General features: G+C 41.2%; 2 protein-coding genes across 2 annotated transcripts; both read right to left on the bottom strand.

Moving 5' to 3' along the window:
• Nucleotides 1-711: 711 nt before the first annotated feature.
• Nucleotides 712-7,757, bottom strand: LOC103818486 (sulfotransferase 6B1-like). The gene is made up of 7 exons (XM_030236128.2): nt 7,517-7,757; nt 5,236-5,375; nt 4,702-4,791; nt 3,031-3,157; nt 2,509-2,603; nt 1,928-2,084; nt 712-1,059 (listed from the first exon to the last, which is right to left on the bottom strand). The coding sequence occupies exons 1-7, from the start codon at nt 7,716-7,718 to the stop codon at nt 929-931; spliced, it is 942 nt and encodes a 313-aa protein (XP_030091988.2). The 5' UTR covers nt 7,719-7,757; the 3' UTR covers nt 712-928.
• Nucleotides 7,758-10,912: 3,155 nt separating this feature from the next.
• On the bottom strand, nt 10,913-17,160 carry LOC115484995 (sulfotransferase 6B1-like). The gene is made up of 7 exons (XM_030236193.2): nt 16,959-17,160; nt 15,317-15,456; nt 14,556-14,645; nt 13,776-13,902; nt 12,903-12,997; nt 12,083-12,239; nt 10,913-11,151 (listed from the first exon to the last, which is right to left on the bottom strand). Exons 1-7 carry the CDS (start codon nt 17,158-17,160, stop codon nt 11,021-11,023), a joined length of 942 nt encoding a protein of 313 aa, XP_030092053.2. The 3' UTR covers nt 10,913-11,020.
• Nucleotides 17,161-20,534: the final 3,374 nt, after the last annotated feature.

The following is a 20,534-nucleotide window of genomic DNA, read 5'->3' as shown; positions in this document are numbered from 1 at the left end:
CCAAGGACTCAAATCCCATTTGCCAGACATTCACCTCCTTGGCTTTTCTGTTTCCTACAAGACTGGCTGTGACAAAAGGTCATGAAACACTTTCTGCATAGATGTAGCAAGGACATGGACATCAGCAAGGAGGGGGTGGAAAACATACCTATATAGCATAAGTGTATTTATTGTCTACTAAATACCACTCTCACAGTTTAGCTAGTTTAGCTCAGGGTCATCAAGGGCCTTCTTTCCTTCAGTCCTCCCATTTGAATGCCGTGGTTCTTCCTACTTGTCACTTACCTTCCCAGAAAGTCCAACAGAAGCAAAACACTCCAAAAAGCATAGAGCTGCTCGTTACTCAAGAGTTCATGGCTCTTTGATCTTTAGAAGTTCCACCGTTTGGCACACCAATGTGTGAAGTTTGCCAAAGTGTCAAAGGCCTTTCTGACCTGCCAACATCACGGCAGCTATGATGGATCTAAACCCAGACTAACATATTCTACATATTCTATAGATATTTGGTGGTTCAGACCCACGCCACATATTCATATCAATTCCACTCTGTGCCAGAGGAGAGGTTCTGTGTCGATCCCTCTGTCTCACCAACAAGACCTGCAGGGGCCTCATTCATCATTTCAGGCCAAGAAGGAAAAGCAGGGATGTTACCAGACTGTTGCCATGATGTCTGTGCGCCATCTCCCTCCTGAAAGGATGCCAGGCATTCACTTGAGGTATACACACATTTTATTTGGCTACATCAATCAAAGCACAAGGTCTAGACCCCAGACACACCTAAGAATTACCTACCAAATTCTTGGAGGTACCAGGTGGTTCTCAGAGAAGTTTCTCTCTTCTCTCATGGGAAGGAAAAATGGGGACCATCCACCTTTGGAGAATCACCTTTGGAACATGACTTGCTGTCATGCTATTCATCTGCTTATTTTCAGGCCTTGCAGTACACATCATATTTTATCTTTGCTGCCATCTTTGTTCCTCCTAGGGAATCTTGAAATTTCCGGTCCATTTCTTCATTCTGAGCCTTAGAGAAGACATCTCTCCAGTTTCCAACGACCCCTGTTTGTGAGTACCAAAACCTGAAGGGAGATGCTCTGGAGAGAAAATAATATCTAGGCAGCAGTGGGGCAGAGTCATTGACTACACGAGGCAGGAAGGATCACATTAAATGAATGCCCTGAGAGGTCTGATTGCCTGTGAGAGGAAAGGTATCAAAGATCAGAAGCAAAGGCTGTAGCCACATAACAGGGAGCATTTCTGGTTAGCTGCCTGCAAGTGTTTCCTCCCCAGAAAGGGATTTCCAAGATGACTTCATGAAGATTTTACACAGAAAAAGGGGAATCTGTTTTTGTCACAAGGGAAAGCTCATTCATGAATTACTTCTTCTGAAGGGAGAAAGTTTTTTTGTGGTAGGTGGCAGAGAGGAGATTAGCTAAATCCCTCTTCCTCCAAGGAGTGGTGAAAGAAATGGATTTCAAGAAGCCCATGTTGGCAGTACTCAGAAACCAAAGACTCTTGAGGTCATGGGGAGCAGGAATGCTGCCAGAGCTCTGACCCAGGGCTGTGAGAGACCATCTCTGGGATCACCACTGGCATGTCCATTGAGAGAAGACATATAAAGCTCTTGTAACAGGAAGATGCCAGCGCCAGCCCTCACCTTGGCACCTCACTTACCTAACTAAGCTGCTACAGAAAAAGACAGCAACACAAAAGCAATGACTGAGGACATTAAAACTGGCACTCTGATAAAGTTTCTCACAAACAGCCCCCAAATCCTGTCAACAGCAGAAGCTTTCTGTACAGGTGGCACCACAGGAGAGAACTCACCCAGACAGTCCATAGAGGTCATGGCTAAGTAAAGTAACACACTCAAAACTCCTTCTGGAGTTCTCCTTCAGAAGGTAGGTCTCCATTTTCAGAGACTTACCTCTCCAGAAGAGGATGTCCCCAAACTTTCCATGGGTTTCACTGGATTTCTCTTTCATAGCTTTGAAACTGGTCTTCTTGGCAATTCTGGAAAAATCTTCCTCACACAGGGAAAATCCAAAGAAGGAAGCAATCTTTTTCATCCCCAGTATTGGGTCCTGTCCAAAGAAACACAGCTCAGAGGTGAAACCAAGTGATTTGACAATGTGGCTGTGGCATGGAGCCAGCACCTTGGGGGAAGCCCAGCAGGGGAAGTTGTCTCCCACAATGTCACCAAGGAATTCCAAGAGCTCAAACAGAAAACCCTTCAGACCAGGAAACCAACACATTTTGACCTCAGTTTCAAGGCCTTTTCTTCTTTCCCCAAATCTGTGCCTCTGACAGATAAAACTCCTTTCACAAATAGGCAAGGCTATCCTCCTCCTAACATCCACGGGCCCACCCCAAACATAAATGAGTAACTCAGAAAGGCACATCCCTCAAGATAGACTTGCCCCAAGAGTTTCTACTTTCCCTCACCCATACATATCAGGAGGGATGCAGAACACACTCATCAAAGAAGAGCTGGGTGAAATGCCACACCTCTTTGAGTTCCTCATAGCTTATTGTCATGATCCTCTCATTGTCAATGTGTTTGTCCCATTCCACTAGGTGGTCAAAGTAGGATCCCCAGGGCACTGTGAACAAAGAAGAGGCATAACTGTCTAGAGTACTCCCCAAGACAGGCCCTTACCCAAATCAGAGGAGTCAGCCCAGACAGCTTTCTAAGTGTGGCTTTAGAATGATGAAGGGGTGACCAGCTCAACATGTCTGTTCTTTTTCTGAGGTCAGTGCAGCATGGCCCAGGTCTGTCCGCTTGATATGGCAAACCACAGGCTCCATTGTGGGAATGGAAAAGTCAGGCTAAAGCTTTCTCATGATCACTCCATTCTAAGTGAGAGACAAAACTCTGATTCTCTGGTACTCTGTTTCTGCCATAACAGGGGCCTGTCTGCCTTTTCTGGAGTGCCTTGGTAAGGTATGTCACAGAAGGATTCCCATGCACAAGGCCCTGTGTATGCCACTCATGTTAGGAGAAATGCCAGAGGATGTAGGGCAAAGTACATTTTCCATTCATGAAGTCTGCAAAGAACTGATCCCAGGAGGCGAAGGACGGCATCACTGGTAGGTTGTTGCTGAAGTGGTAATAGGAGACAGCCGTGTCCTTGGGGTTCCGAACTAGCACAAGGATCTAGAGGAAGAAAATACATCTTTTGACTGACCAAAATGCCATCTTCTCGACACACAGAGTCGTTGAATCACAGAATCATTTAGGTCATCAAGCCCAAGCATTAACCAAGCACTACCAAGTCCATCACTAACTATGTCCATAAGTACCAGATCCACATTTTTAAAAAATATCTTCAGGAGTAGTAACTCAAACACTTCCTTGGCAGCCAGTTCTAATGCTCAGCAACCCTTTCTATGAAAAACTTTTTTCTCATATCCAGATCCAAACCTCCCTCAGTGCAATTTGAGGCCATTTCCTTTTGTCCTGTCACTCATTACTCAGAGAAGAGACCAAGCTCCACCTAGTTACAACCTCCCTTCAGGTGGCAAGGTCCCCCCAAGCCTCCTTTTCTCAGGAGGCTAAACAACTCCAGCTCCCTCAGCTGCTTCTCCTAAGATTTTTGTTCCAAACACTTCACCAGCTCCAGTGCCTTTCTCTGGACGTACTCCAGGACCTCAGTGTCCTCCTTGTGGAGAGAGGCCCAAAACTCACAGAGTGCTCAAGGAGTGTCACTTACCTGTGCCAGATACAGGGGGCAATCACTGCCCTGGTCCTGCTGACCATGCTATTATTGATCCATGCCAGGTTGCTACTGGCTTTCTTGTCCACTCAGGCACAGTTCTGGCTCATGTTCATCCACTGCCAAACAGCACCCCCAGGTCCTTTTCCACGGGGCAGCTTTCTAGCCACTCTGCCCCCAGTCTTTAGGTGTTGCATGGGGTTGTTGTGACTCCCATTTTGTAGGACCCAATACATACCTTATTTAACCTCATACAATTGGCCTCAGCCCATTATCTGTTCAAATCCCTCTGCAGAACCTCCTACCCTCCAGCAAATCAACAACACTCCCGCCCAACTTGGTGTTGTCTGCAAGCTTACTTGTCCACTAAAATACACCAGACCATCCAAATCTGGTCTAATTCCTTTTCTTGAGTAAGAAATCAGAGCTTTGGCAGATCACTTGTTGCTAATCTAAGCTTCAGGCTGAAAACAAGAATATTTTCAGTGATTCCCTCAAGACAGTTCTGACCTAGTTCCAATACAGACAAATGAGTTCATTATCTACTGAACAAAAGAACAAGAGTCTCTAGATGCACCCTAGCTTCTCTCTGCCATAATTGCCATCAAAGATTATCTTAGCCACAGCCTGTGGTGGGTTTTCCACAGATACTCTGGTTTTAAAGGCAAGACTCCTTGCCTTGCAGTACACATGAAGGCAAGGCAGTACTCCATGCCTTGCTCAAGTTTCTACCACCAACCTGGAAGTATCTTTCTGAAGGAGATCTGTAAGGACAGTGACACTCAGCAACAAGCTCACCAATAGTCAGCAAAGCTGCAGCTGGAAAGGATGTTTGTTCCCAGCCTTGGCACACAGAGCTGTCACTTCAGCCTTGGAAATGTGGCTGTGCATTGACCAGCTCAGGTGAAAATGCAGAAAAGACATCTCACACAGAGGAAAGCTAATTTAGGGTGGAAAGCTTTTGCAGTATGATGCAAAGACTCACCTTAGCCTTGCTTTGGAAAATGGATGGTGGCAGGAGATCAGCTCTCAGATGGGTTACTATAATTCTTCTGGAAGGAAGCTGCTTCATCCTCTTTAAAGAAAGTGAGAAGAAATGTAACAAGGTGTAGCTTATTCAGTGAGTTGTGCCTGTTCAGTTATTGGAGGTGATAAGAAAAGGTGAGACCAGAGATATGTCTTTTCCCTGGGAAAACCCACAGGGATGCACTGGTGTTATAGGCTTCTGCCAATCTCTGCCACCAAGCACCATTTCACATAACACAGGCCTAAAAACAGGACACCCTGGAAAAAGGTCTTACTAATCAAACTTTCTGGCAGGAGGACACTGTACCTTCTCAGCCCAGTCTCCCATCTGAGGCTCTTTGTGTTGAGACACCAGAAGCACTAGCACATGCTACTTCTGCAGACCGTAGCTGTTAAGGCTCTAGGTTCTCCATTACCTCTGAGATCAGCCATTTTCTTTCAGCTATTACTCCCTCTAGGAAGAGCAGGGACAGTATTTTCAGTTCCTGCTTACCTCATATATCCCAGGATCCCCAAATTCCAGACGCTGAAATGTCTCCAGCTTCTTTTCAGCATTTATTCTCTCTATCATTTCCTCTTCTGTATATTTGGCATCTGCCAACTCCTTCACCATCTGTTCAAGCCAGTTGGTTCCTGAAAGGGTAAAGACACCAGCAGGACATCGAGTCAGCTTCACGTTTCCATGTAAACCTGGCTGATGTAAATCCTGTCAAATTGGTTTCAAGTGAACCAGTTTGGCTCAATGTTGCACTTTAACCTTTCAACAAGTGTGTGTGCTGGATTGTGCTGCAATGCAATTAATTTTCCCCAAAGCAGCTGGTATGGAGCTAGGTGTTGAATTTGTGCTGAAAACATTGTTGGTAACACAGAGATGTTTTAGTCATTGCTAAGCAGTAATTACACAGTGTCAGGGCCTCCTCTGATTCTCACACTGAGCTGCCAGAAGAGGTAGCTTGCAGGTGCACAAGAAATTCAAAGGGGACACAGATGGGACAGCTGACCCCAACTGATCCAAGGACTATTCTATTCCATATGGAGTCATGCTCATTGTGGGAAGAAGAAGGAAAGGGAGATGCAGAGAGAGGGGGTGCTTGTCTTACCATGTCAGTGTCATGGGTGATGGAGCCCTGGACACAGCTGAACATTTGACTGCTGGAGGGACAGAATGAATTCCTTACTTTGCTTTGCTTGCACACATAGCTCTTAACTGTCTTTATTTCAACCCATGGCTGCTCTCACTCTGTTTCTCTCCCCCATCCCCTTGAGGGTGAAAGAGTGAGTAGCCCCGTGGGGCCACTGATATGAGCTGGGAGTTGCCAGCTGAGAGTAATTCACATCCCTGGTTAATAATCAATAAGACTGTGCCCAAGGTCAACAGGGGCAGAGCTGTTCAGCAGATGCTGTGGAGTGTTACCCTGCTTGCTTCAAGGTCACATCATGTTCCTTGGTAGAAGCAGAAGCAGGCCTCTATTGCTCCTTTAAATTCCTTTCAGGTTCTCTACTTTTTGTTTACCACACATTACTGCCTGTGGAAATTACCCAAGAGCTGTGTGGCTCCCAGCACTGGGCCAGCTAAGTCACCTCTTTTCTGTTTTTGCTTTCCTTCCACAGTGCTTTCTTTGGGAACACTCTGTTCCCTCTTCCCAAGCAGCTTCAATTTATGGTCTCTTCATTATTGACACAGTTTGGTCTCATTCACAGTTCCCAGCTAGGCTTCTGTAGCAGGCAGCACAAGGGTCATCAGCCAAGACCCTAGACCATCACGCTCCAGACACCATCTTTGCACTAGACTTGGTTGTCTTGGCTTCTGCAGCCTGGGAGAAATTGTGCGTGAGGATCTGGGTTTGGAGAGCAAAATCTCATTTTTCAACTAACACCTCCTGCAGTGCTTAGGTTGATCCTCATACATATAAACCAGTTCTGCTTATGTACAGCTCTAGAGGCTGCACACAAAGGTGATGTGATAAGGATCAACTTCCTCTTTTTCTGCAAGTTACGTATTAAGACATTTCTGTAAAGCCAAAAGGAAAAAAAATTAAGAATTCTGAAAGTCCCAGAGTAAAAGAGAGAAAAAATATGTAAAAATCCTCATGGTATTGATGTCTTTTCTTCCGTTTAGATACAAAGGAAATTATGTGAATATCTTTCTTTAGGTATTAAAATGGTGAACACTGGTGCGTTCACCATTTTAATACTGTGTGCAGTTCCTAGACTGAAGCAAAAAAGAGTTAGAGAACCTGGGGAAAGTCGAGTTTCCATGAAACTACTGGAAGTTGGAGCAAATGAACTGCATAGAATAGACTGGTTTGCTCAGGCTGGAGATAGAAGAAAAAAGGCATTGGTCACTCTCAGACACTGCAGTCTTCCACTACTACAGATAGTAATGAAGACAGAGACTCTCTCACAACAAGGGGATGTCTGACTGCATTGATGTAAAAACAAATTAAAACCCAAACCAAAAAAACACCTTTGTGGGAAAACGCTGCAAAAGATTTCAACGGGTGGTGAACCTCCATCCTCAAAAGTTTTAAAACCCTTCTGGACACGGTCTTGAGCAACAAAACCTAACTTGGGATGTTAGGTCTTTCCCTGCTTTGAGCAGGGGGTTGCACTGTTTGAGCTCCAGATATGCCTTACAACTTAAATTCATTGTTCTTTGAAGTCTGATGTCATCATAAGATTTTCTCAGGAATTCTTGCTGTGCAGAGTGATTAAATAATCAACTTCAGGATTGTAACACTGTGTACTTGACTACTGATCAAGAAAACACTTACCTGATTTAGGGTAACCCACTAGAATCACATCATCGCTCCTGGCTTCAAAGGATTTAAGAGCTTCCAAAGTCTGCGGGCTGCTAATTGTAACTGGGTATAAAATACCTCTGTAGGAAAACAGCATGTCTTCTGGGGCCATCTTGTCACCCTCTGAAAAACATTTGTCTACTATTTCAATGATTCTTTCACAGTTTCTGGTCATGTCTGTATCCCTGTGTAAATCTACCCAAAGAGATACAGGTTGTCTTTCTACAGTGCAGAAAAGCTTTATGCAACATTTGAATAATTAGCACAGGGTGCTCACTCAGGGGTGAAGGGGCAAGTGACAGATTAACTCTGTACTCTGATAAACCCTTTTGACATTACAGAACTCCACAGAGACTGACAAGACTGACCTATGGTCTTTGCTGCAACTAATACTAGGCTCAGGAATTATTGGGGCAACAACTAGTAGGAATAAAAATGTTAAATTAAACCAAAGAAACACCTGTAAACGCTATTTCCTGAAATAATTTTGATTTGGAAATGGACTAGGGAAAGCACATGAGGTAGAACATGGGTTAATAGAATTTTTCTAGTTTGTTCATTCTCTTTAAGGGAAAAAGACAAAAATGCAATATTAACATAACTTTCAGTGGAAATTTCTCTTTTTAGGCATCATAGGCAACAAAAGAGACTAGATCAAAAAGAAAGATACTTCCCTTTTAATTTTTTTTGACAATTGGTTAATAGAAGTAATTACCTAGAAGTTATAAATTTTGAGAGCTCTGCTATTGTCAGTTATGTCTTACCTTCAAAACAGATTCCTAAGCTCTTCTGAATTGATTCTCACACTCACTGGCCTCATCTCTGCTTACTTTTCAATCCCTCAAAATGTCACTCATCCATCAAGTTTCCTTGCCTACATTCATTTTGACATGCTTGACTTTTCTATATCTTCCCTTCTTCCACTTCCTTAGCCCCCCTGAATGCAAGGGCCCACAGAGTATCTCTATTATAGAAAAAGCACATGAGGTTTTACTGCTCTGAATAGCTCTGTCCTTCAGAGTGAGATTGTTAAGGGCACAAGGGAATGAATTCAAGCCTTGGGATGACACAGGAGAGGATAAGATTGCAAAAATGGGTCATGGTCTGGTTTTCTACCAGATAAGGAAGACCAGAATAAGATCTGAGCTTTGTTGTTCTAGCACTGCCATCATGTTAGTCCTTGCTAAGTGATTCATCAGGTGTTCTTATGCCAGCTGCTGCCTGACTGGTTTACTCCCATCAAGTACCTGCTCCTTTGGCTTCCCTTTTCTAAATATAGAGTTTTACATTTTCCTTACTAAACATTGAGTTCCCTAATCTTCTCAATTTTTCATATTTTAAATGGCTTTGCCATTTTTCCCAGTAATTTCAGCCCTCTCTTCTGATCTTCTGACTTACAAATCAGTGATTTATGATAAACTTTATGATATTAGTCTGCCCACCAGCGTTAAAACCAATATTGACAATGATCAGAATTCACCACTAGAGGAGACTGCTTTAATTGGCCTCTCAATCCTGCTCTCAGCCAGTATTTGCCAGTGTGACCATATGCAAACCACTGCAACCAAGGTCATCATATCCATGGAAACAAGTGGATATTCCTGAAAGCATTGCTGCTGACAGTGCTTCTGAATGCCTTTTATTGCTGTTGTATGAAGTTCTAAGAACCTCAGTCTACTTCTAGTACTTTCATATCCATAAGCAATATTTGTGCATTGCCATCTCCACAACAATTTATGTCTCTTTAGTCACATAATTTCAGGCCCTCCCAATGCTGTCACCTCTTGTATTTTCTGTCAGTGGCTTATTCAAGAGGTAAGTTATCTTAAGGAGGATCACAACTTCTTTACCATAATTTATATTTACTATTTCATTTTCTTCAAAATGTTCCATGATCAGTTGCTTTGTCACTTTTGCTACTTCATTTCTATGATCAAGTTAAGGTGACTGTTCTATTCTGGTTCTTCCTTCACAAGTTTTTAAACACTGCTGTTTCGTATGTTCTCCTTTAGGAATCTGGTACCTTTCTGGCTGCTTTCAGATAATTTGTAGTTGTTCAAAGATGCCTTGCCACAGGACTTTCTGCTGCTCTGATTTTGAATCCATTCATTTACTTTCTAAATGTTCTAAGTATTACTTGTAACATTCCTATTTCTTTACAAAACCCTTCATGTCCACTTTTTTCCAAGCAGAATCAACCAGGTTTTGAAGAATGAAACAAAAAGTCTTTGAACATTTCATTTTTTCCAACTATATCTTTTATTTTTACACCTCATCTGCTCAGTTGAGGGACCTATAAATTGGCTGGGATAATTCCAGATTTTATTTCAACTGTACTTACAGAACCTTATTTTGCCTTATTTTTGCAGAACTGGTGCCTGGAAAAATCTGAAATACTGTGTCTAGAGAGAAAAATGCCAATGGCAGTACAAGAGAGCTGGGCAGAGCCATGACTCACTCTATCACTCTTGACAACCCCACTACCTCAACAGAGGCATTTTCAAGAATGACAGAGACAAAGCACAGGGCTTCCAAGGGTGACCACAAATTTGAGAAGGTTCAGGGACAACCTCATCAGAGTTTCCAGTGCTTAAAGGGCAGCTGCAAAGAGGATAAAGGCTCCCTATTCACCAGACACCACATGGAGAAGAAAAGAGGCAATGGGGTCAAGATGCAAAAGGAGAGTTTTAATCTTGATGAAGTTCTTTACAGCTAGAACAACCAATTGCTGGAACAAAGCCTCCAAGAATTTGGTAGAATCCTCATCACTGGAGGTTTCAAGATATGATATCTAGATAGAAACTCATCCAGGCTCCCTTCCCCATGGAAGGTTGTACCAGATGATTTTTCAAGGTCTCTTCCAACCTGGGCTGTTCTGTGATTCTATAGAAAGCAGTGCCTCCACGTGAAAATTGCCTGTTAACTTCAGACCATAATCTAAATCCATCTTGATATTTTGCATTCAGAGTGATGAAGAGACTTAAGTAGGCGCAACCATATTCCCCTTCTTTCTGTTTTCTCTAGCTTTGTTGTTCTGAATTCATGGAAGATCTCATTCGACATTAGGGCTCTGTCATATCCTTGTTTTTGCTAGTGATACTTTCTGTGAAGATGTTGAACGATTTGAAACATTTTTGAAGAAAAAAATAATCTGCATACTAAATAATTAGAAATAATCTAGAAAGATAGATTTTTTTCAAGAAAGAAAAGGAGCATTAACTTCCAGGTGACAGCTGGAACAGAGCTATTGAGTTTCTGTAAATATGATTAGTTGGCATCTTCTTCAGCAAATGAGTGTAGCCTGAGGTCTCACACTAAAACAAAAGGCTCGTCCCTGTCACTGTAAAGGCTGCTGCAATGACTCTTACAGTAGTTCTAAAGTGCTTTCATCATCTGATCTAGTCTTCCAGGGTATAACATTCAGATGATCTGAGTCTGCATTGCAAAGTTCTTGTTCCAACAACGTTTCACTTCTCTTCAGGCTTTGCAGTACAAGTCATACTTCAACTTTTTTCCGAGTTTGGTTCCTGCTATCTGTTCTTCAAATGCTTTGTCCATTTTTTCATTCTGATCTTCACTGAAAATGTTCTTCCAGTCACTTACACCACCTTTAAAGAAGCAGGAACAAACTCTTGAAAATCAAGACATTTCATTTTTTATTCTATAGAGCTGTCATTTTTATTGCATTGTACACTAAATCACATTGATCCATTCTCCAGATGAAACAGTTTTCTACACCAATATAATTTTGTGAAATCAGTGGAGTAACATATATATGTGAATAATCTTTTGCTATAATGCCAAACATACTCCTCCTTAGATGACTGTGTTCAAAAAGGCAGCCTAAAATCCTGTTTTCCTCCATCTCTCTCCTCTAGTTAGTTATGATTGGCAGAATGGAAGATCATGAAGAATTGATTAAGAATCATCTGCCAGGAGGCAGAGCTGAGTTTCTGCTCCTTTGGCAGCTTCAGTTTTATACAGTTATTGCTTTAGAGAAAAATACAGAAAGAGATTGTGAAAACCAGGTTGTGCTTCTCATGTCCACGTACCCCACACTACACTGCAAATGTTACTCCCTTCTATTCCCTGTCTTGTGTCCACCTGGACTGTTTCTAGATTGGCTTAGTTCCAATGTATAGGAGTGAACAGGCATTTGGCAGTGGCCGTCACAGAAGATTTCCATACTCTCCTACAAAGTGTGGTCACACCACTCAGGCTGAGTTTGGCCCTGTGCTGCCAGCTCCAAAGGCTGGGCACTTGGTGATCCAGGCACAGAGGTGGAGAGGAATTCAGACACGTGACAGTTCCTCCTTCCTGCCAGCCGTCTGTGAGCATCCTAGAGTGGCTCTGCTGTGAGAGCCTTGCTGGGAATCTTCCTCACCAGTTCTCCTTGAATAGTCTTCTCAAGCAAAGCAGTGATAACCTGCTTGATACTAACTTACAATTCCAATGTGAGTGCAGGAAAAAGAGCCAAAGGATGGCCCAAATTCCAGAGATTGGGACATTTCTACCTCTGAGCTCCTTGGAGCTTCCTACCTTTGCGAAAGAGAATATTGCCAAATGAGCCATGGGTCTTGTCTGAGTTTTTCTTCATAGACTGGAAACTGCTCCTCTCTAGCACCAACTGGAGCTGTTCCTCAGTCAGAGGAATTCCAAAGAATGTAGCTATGTTCTTCACACTTAGGGCAGGGTTCTGGAAAGAGGAAGGTAACATATGGTATTACTTTCAAACAAATGACTCTGCTTTCCAAGGTGTTTATGCTTCCCTGTATCTCTCTGCTGGCTGCATACATAGGGTATTCATAGAGTTCACCAGGACTATGGTAGGCCATGGTGTTTCACTTCTGCACAATTATTTTGGAGGAGATATGAGCTGCCTTCCTATAGATTGCAAAATATCATATATGATTTACAGTTGTGTAAAATATACACTGCTGAAAACACAAAAGCTCCTCCCCAAAGACTGATGACTGTTGATTTTGGTTAACAATTATTTGGGCTTATATTACAGAATTCACAGAATGACTAGGTTTGAAGACACCTTAGAGATCATTGAGTCCAACCCATGCTCTAACACCTCAACTAAACCATGGTAACAATTGCCATATCCAGTCTTACAAATAAAGAAGATAAAAAAGAAAAAGAAGATAAATAAAAAGGAGGAATTGTTTTCACAAACAAAATTTTAGAAGGGCCTTTAAATTTGAATTTCACCTCTTCTTCCCTTAAAACAGATTCTTAAAAGAACAATATGTCTCTCACACCTTGGATACACTGCATGCATATAATGGTGTGTTGGTTCAGGAAAAAAAGGTCCCTTGAAGTATAAAATATTTGTAACTATTGATGATCTTACCTCTTTTACCTCTTCATAAGTTATTGTCATAATATTTTCCTTCTCAGCATATTTGTTCCATTCAGAAAGGTATTCAAAGTAGCATCCCCAGGGCACTAAATAAAACAAAATTTATCTAAGATGAAGCATAAAAAAAAGATTACACAAGATTTGCTCATTAAGTTGTGTCAGACAAGGGTGTTATTAATCATGTCTATGGCAGAGTTTACACCCTTCGGTGGGAATTACTGGTTGTACTCCAGAGTCAGGCATATGATATCATTGGTAAGTCAGAAAAATAAAACCTGATAGCTTTTCAAGATAGCTCTGTGTTCACCAAAAAAGCTATCATCTTGCAGACCATCTTGTAAGACTCCCTTAATCCGGTCTAAAACCTTGTTGAAACCCCCCTTCTGCTGACCATGTGCTACCCAAAACTAATGACTTTAAACTAGTGCTATCACTTTCTCTCCTTTTTAATGCATTAGAATTAGTCCCCTTTTTAATGCCCTAGACTTAGTCCAAATAATTCCTTTCATCCAGTTTGGCATGGAGGTGATTATATAGCTCCATGGACACCAGACAATGGACATAGGAGAGTGGGGGTAAAGGGGATCCAAGACAGAGATAAGGAAGAACTGCTTCTTCCAGGAAAAATACAAGTTTGGACAAATTATAAAGACTGTGGAACTGCAGTTTTGACCAGTATTTATCCTGAAGCAGTAAGACAAGCATGGAAAAATTCAGTTCAGACTTCTAATTCCTCTATCTTCAATCTCTGCTTTTGTACTGTAAACCAAAAATTCCTACAGAAGCTGATTTACCAAAGAACAATGGTTTTTAGACAAAGACAAATCATTGGACAATAGAAACAGACAAAAAAATATACTGTACTTTTCTTTTTCATGAAATTTGTGAAAAAATCATCCCAGGTCTCATAGGAGGGAAGAGTAGCGAGGCGATTGGAAAAATGGAAGAAAGAGGTAGCAACATCTTTTGGATTACGAATCAGTAACAATATCTAGAAAAAAAATTGAATTATAATTTATAGAGAAAGACATAGCAGACTACAGCATTAAAAAATAAGTAACAGTAATATACTTTATAACTGCGACTTGGGATTTCTAATACCTTGTGTGCTCCTTGCAGAAGTTACAATTTCATTCCCAATTCAGAAGGCGCAGTATTTAAATATGCTTTGGTACAATGAGAAGATGGTTGCCTATAATTATTGTCTTTTATAGCTTACCCAAATTATTTGTGCAGCATCTAAATATGTTTTGATCAATACAAGCATAGGTCATCTTTTAAGTGGCAGGAAAAATTCACAAAAATATAAATGCTCCTTGAAATTTGACACATTGAAACCCTCACTTGCAACAATGCCATAAAATTCCTCCCATAGGAAATCCCATCAAAATCCATTTTGCCTCTGGAGGATTTGTTCAAGCCCTGCAACTCTCTTGTGGAAACTGTCCCAAAGGGGCCAATAAGGGCAAACTGTGGTTCAGTGAGGTGAATGGCAGTACTCAAACAGTCATGTAGAAATGGCCAGGCTAAACACCTAAGTAGAAGAGTGATTCTGAAATTTGGCAATAAAGTACTACATTAGTTCTTTTGAAACAAAATAATCTTTTGAAATGTTTTCTTTAATACATTAAAATCAGCACTCACCTTGGCATTGTTTTGGAAGATAGATTTGGGAAGATTTTCAGGACGGAGATGAGTAACCATAAATCTTGGAGAAGATAATTTGCTCATTCTCTTGAAGAATTGGAAGGAGGAAAGTGGGCAGTTCAGTTAGTATAAGTATTCTTTTTCATTAACCTATGCTGAAATGGTGCCCTGATTAACATATCTACAGTTATTGGCTGATTGAAGGGGTTTTTGGGGTTTTTTTAGTGAGTGTTGCCCTGGGATATTAGTGGGCTACTCTGAGTAGCTCTAATCTTCAAAAGCCCATGAACAATTGAAAAAAGACAATCCATTGTTAGTTCTCTTCAGTGATAATTCTCTTCAGGTCTGGTAGACAAGGGATCAAATACAGAGGTGGGGAACAGATTAGCTATCTTTAAATGCTGAGGCTTCTCTAAGACTCAGAGAGGGGGTGAGGAGGAAGAGCTAGTAAAAGAGACAAATGCTAATATTACATGATTTGACACTTCATGAAGCTCTTCTTAAATGCAAAAGCTGCTATGTTGAATTTCTGAACTTCTTATGTATCTCATGGGTATGTCCTCCTCTCAGTCCCAATGAAGTGTCTATTTATTTGTATGTGTTAAGTATCTGACAGTCCAGATGAGATTACTCCTGACCATATGCCACATAGAGAGAAATGGTAAAGTTTTTATCAAACAAGGGAATAGCTCAAGCTTCATATATTCACTATTTGAAGCACATAATGTTGAACATTTCCATACATATTCTCTTCCCACCTCATATTTTTCAGCATCTCCAACTTCAAGGTAGGGGAACTCTTCTTGTTCTTCAGCATTTGCACTGCTTTCACTTCCTGGTGTTTTCTTTTGAGATATGGCTATCAGGTCAGTTAAGATTTGACTTAGCCAGTTAGTGCCTGAAAGAAGAAAAATACAGAAGTTCTTGCAAGACTTTTAGAATGGACAGAAATGGATTTAGCAGAGAAGTCAAGAAGTGGTAGTACTACCAGGTGAGTTATCTGGTCTCCTTTCATGTCATACAATCACAGCTGACTGTCTGGTCAATCACCAGCTAGGATCCTACCTTTGCTTCTCATAAGGACATATTTCTTCAACTTGAACAGTTCAGCACACAATAAATTAACTTGTATATTGTCAACTAATTAATCAGGGAGAAGAACCACTGAGATTCAACCAGGAAAACATGCCTTAATCTAATAAATTTTATTGTGACACATGTAAGGGAGATACGGGTGGTATCTCCCTTATATAGGGAGATACCCTATATAAGGGAGATATCCCTTTTGTGCTTTAAAACCTAATACATGAAGTGTTTTCTGGTGTGCTGGATTATCTTTGGAAGAAAGATGGGTCACAGGACTTCAAGACAGGAGCAGAACTAGATCTGGATATTTTGCATTCGTTTTCTTTAACAACCAGAAAAACCACTCTGAAGCGACATTTCCTAGACACACTTGTTATCTTTTTCTTCAAAAGATAACAAAAAGCCTGCATAGATCTCCCATCTCTGATTAACCATGTCCTGACTTCTGGACACTGGGTGCCTACATTATTCTCACTGCAATCTTAACAAGTGCATTCCAGTCTATAATATTTCTTCAAAAAGAAAATACAATAAAAAAGTTAATGTTCACAATCCTGTCAGCAGTGATTATCCACTATAAGGCAGTGTGAACCAACTGCTGGAAGAGAGAAACAGCTAGATTAAAGTGTATATGAGGCACAGCTGATCCAAACCTTTGGCTTTCATGTGGACCAGTGATTTGAGGCAGATTGAGGAAATACATAGGGTAAACTTGCAATCCTAGCAGAGATGTCCTCTTGATTTTCCTTGAAGAATACTTAAAGAACAGTGTAATCACTTCCAAGACTACAAAAATTTTTTTGATAGCTATTTTGTGACACCTCTGTGAAATAAACTAAAGAATATGGAATATATAATTTGAAGTTACCAGATGCTCCATTATAAAAACATCAAGCTCATAAATTTACAAACATAACCTGGGAGCAGGTCATGGAATATCAAGAGATCTAGTTGCCTCTGGTGTAAAAACCTGTATTTTGATTCTCTCCAATTTGTGATTCTCTCCAATTTAACTTCATAACTTCGAAAAGTAAAGGTAATGAAAACCTTTAGATATTATAGAAAAGAAAATCAGAATGTTTTTCACACTCTTTTGATAAATTTCCCATATCAAATATTCATAAATAATTTCTTGTACTTTTTGAGAATGAAATCAGTTTTACAAAATTTGGTGAACATTCGGAATACAATTATTTAGCATAGTATCATATTGTATATCATATCATATCATATGTATTTTATATACTTAGCACAAACCTTGTTACTTGCTATTACAGAACCTTGCTCATAAAAAAAAAATTAAAATATATTCACCGGATTTAGGGTATCCTGCTAAAATTACATCATCCCTTCTGGCTTCAAATGACTCCAAGGCTTTGAAAGTTTCAGGACTGCAAAGAGTGGTAGGGTAGAGAATTCCCTTGTAAGAAAAGAGCAGTTCATCACAACGCATCGAGTTGGCAGCTGCTATTGCCTCATCTATCAAACCAATAAATGTTTTCCTGGACTTCTCCATTCTTCTTCTCTCTCTCACACACAGGCTCTGTCACGGTGTGAAATGTTGTGTAGAAGGAGAAAACCCACAGATTGTCCTTTAATAGATGCTTGGTTTGTTATCTGGGTTTTTTTTTTTTTCTTGACCCTATGATCAATAATTTACCTCATTCTGAACCTGTGAAGATATATGCAGCTCCAGTCAAAGACCTTATGTAATATGAACCTTTGAAATCCATAGAAGTTGAACATAAACAAACAAGATAAGCAGCCAAATGCAATTGTGTTCTAGGAAAAATGGCTTAGATGATTTCTAAACCTCATGCCAAAAATTCTGTGATTACAACACAGAGTTTATAAACAGAATATAACAAAACAGAACAACATGAATCACAGATTGGAATTTAAATGGCATGGACAAGAACCTCAAGGCAGTTCATCTCTTTCCAGTACTCACTGCTGGGATTTTCTTTTTTCTTTATTATATCACTCATCATTCTAGCCGAAGTTAGATAAAAAGTGTTGGGATTGGGAGAGAAAAAGTTCAGTGCACTAGAGACTGAGCTGAGGACAGTCCTGTGAGTGTGGCTGGCTGCTCTCTGCAGCTGGTGCCAAGAAGGGCACAGGGACACAGGCACTCTTGGACCACTCATCAGACTGCACTACAGAGCTCTGTTCTTCTGGTAGTGAAACAAAAATTACTCATTTCTACATTTCTTTGATGAGCTCAATCATTGCTTAACAACTGATCAGTGCTCAGGGAGTTGGTAATAGTATCACCTCAGCTACAGTGAGTAGTGTTTATCATGCACTTCAGATGATGAGCTGCTGGCTGCACTGACCCCAGCAAAGGAACTGCCTTTAGACTCACTTTCAGTATTTAAGTATTTGGAGAAAGGACAGATGTGTCAAAAAAAAAGAGAAAATATTTCTCCCCCACAGTTTCTGCCCAGAATTTACATGCCATCCTTTCTCCTCTCCCTCTCTTGACTGCTGCCTGTTGGGCACTGGAAGGAAGGGGACCAGCAACTACATACCTGCGTGCTTTGGCTTTGTGCTCTCCCTGAAGGATTCAAGGGAGATCCAGGGCAGTCCCTGGTCCCTGAGCCATAATGCAGTGCTCCTGGGATGATCTAGCCCTACATTTTTACATCTACTTTTTCCAGTCCGTGCACAATCTTTTGTTTTTCCTTTCACTCCCCTGCTTTCTGTAAAACAGTGTCAGCATAGAAAGACTACCTATGTACAGGCATAACCTGAAAACAGTGGATATCAGTGGAAACCAGTGGAACCCAGTAGCCTGATCCATCTGATGAGTGATGTGTGCCAAAGGGCACAAAGCTGGCACCACCTGCACCATTTATTTCACTGACATCAGCTAAAAATGGCTGTCCTATGAAGTAGCACTTCTGCTGATTCTTGATGTGAAAGTAGCTACCCTAGCAGAAAAAAAGCAGCTTACTTAATTTTCCTTCCTTATCTTCCCTTGGCATTAGACTGTCATGAATTGAAGATAAGAAAATGTGTTTACTTGGTATTTTTACCTGCTTGAAAAAAAAAATTAGCTGGGACAATCCTCCCAAAGGGTGGAAAAAGTTGGAAGATGACCTGTAAATTATTAGTGTCATTTCATGCAATAGCATAGTATTGGAGTAATGTTTCCAAAAAGTGAAAAGTATTCCAGAAAAACCTCCAGAGGATTTCCAGTGTATTTTTGCAAGAAAGGGCATTTAGGCCAATTATTCCTTGGAACCATATTTTTATTCTTAGAAGACAGGAAAAAAAAAAAAAGCCAAACCCTGTGGAGGCAAAATATAATTAGAGGATATAAGTCATAAGGAGGAGTTTTGAGGGGAGTTATATTCCTTGATGAAAAAAAGAAGCAGGATCAAGATTTATTAATGTCAGCCTTTGATACAGCCATCTGCCACAACACCTGAGCTGAGATGGGAGGAGTGTACCTAGCCCCACCCAGGTGATACAAGACCCTCTGAACCTGCTAAATAGTGAACCCAGAGACTGACAAGAAAGCACCACTTGATTCAAAATTTCTAAGAAGCAGTGTTCAAAATACAGACATTAAAAACAGATTAAATGACTTGCTTCTCTCCAGATCAATTGTATTTCTTGTTCAAGCCACCACAGTTCCTCTGAAGGTTTCTGACTTCCCACGCTGACCAGACCTGGTCTTCCCTGATTGTGGAGCTTTGCAGAAGGAGGCATTTCTGTGATAACTACAGGACAGTGCCAGCTGGCCCTTACATAGTGCACTGTTCTGCTCATGCAGATCCATTGCCTTAAAATTAAACAGCTTCAAAGAATGAAAGCTACAAAACATGTGCTCCCAAGTGCTAAGTGAGAACAGGTATGTTTTTATAATTATTTCTATGATCTGCATTTATCACAGTAAACCTCTGAGATAAATTAGCCTTCTAAAATTCCATAAATTAGTCTTCTAAAATTACCTTCTCAGTTTTTAAATAGTTCAATCAAGATTGATCCATTCAAGAAGGTGTCTTAAAACTCCTCTGATCATTCATCTGCCACCACAATGAAAGAAAGAGGGAAGTGGGGAAAGAAGGAAAGGAAAGGAAAAGGAAAAGGAAAAGGAAAAGGAAAAGGAACCTGCAAGAGTAGTGAGATTTAGATTCCCTGGGCTTCTGTGATTGAGCCCATGAAAAGCAGGGCTTAAAGTAGAATTTGCTGTAAAATGGAAATGTCATATGTGGCATTTCCCTGTTTGAATAAGTTAGGGTGAATCCTATCAGAGGAGAATCCAAGCCTTCCAACAGAGCCCAGGCTGGTAGGATGGCTTAGGTTACATGGCCAAAGCTGTCTGCACACCCACAGAGGAGCACAGCAGAGCAATGAAGGGGGAAAGAGTGCCCTGCCCAGATACTCCTGTGAAATCAGCTCATCCAAGGCCTGTCTCCACAAGCCCGGAGCAGCTCAGGCAGAGTGGAATGCAAGCTCAGTACTGCAGTCTCTGCCGGGATTCAGGCTGTCCCCAGCAGGCTGCAGCGGGTCCGGATAGCGCGGTCCTGTTCAGCGGAGCCTGTCCGAGTTCCCAAGCAGCTCCCAGATGCAGGCCACCTTAGCAAGCTTAGGTGATATCAGCTCTAGTGATTATCAGCTCATTTTGTGATTTCATCTCCTTGCTTGCTAGGTGCCTCGGGCAGACACAGGGAGAGAGAGGAGAAGTGCTGTGTGAGGTTCCACAGGGTTATCTTTATTGAAGTCTTCTGTGAAGGTTCTCAGGAGCAGCTCTCCTAACAAACTGGGCAAAAGCAGCTGTCTATATAGGGTACAGGGCTTTTAGGAATTATACAATAGTAAGGGAAAAAAGGAATGTGACCTATGGTCTCACTGAGAGATAAGCAAGGGTCCGAAGGTGGG

The sequence above is a fragment of the Serinus canaria genome, chromosome 3 (genome assembly GCF_022539315.1).
Source record: "Serinus canaria isolate serCan28SL12 chromosome 3, serCan2020, whole genome shotgun sequence".
NCBI classification, from domain to species: domain Eukaryota; kingdom Metazoa; phylum Chordata; class Aves; order Passeriformes; family Fringillidae; genus Serinus; species Serinus canaria.
This window is presented reverse-complemented; position numbering and strand designations above follow the sequence as displayed.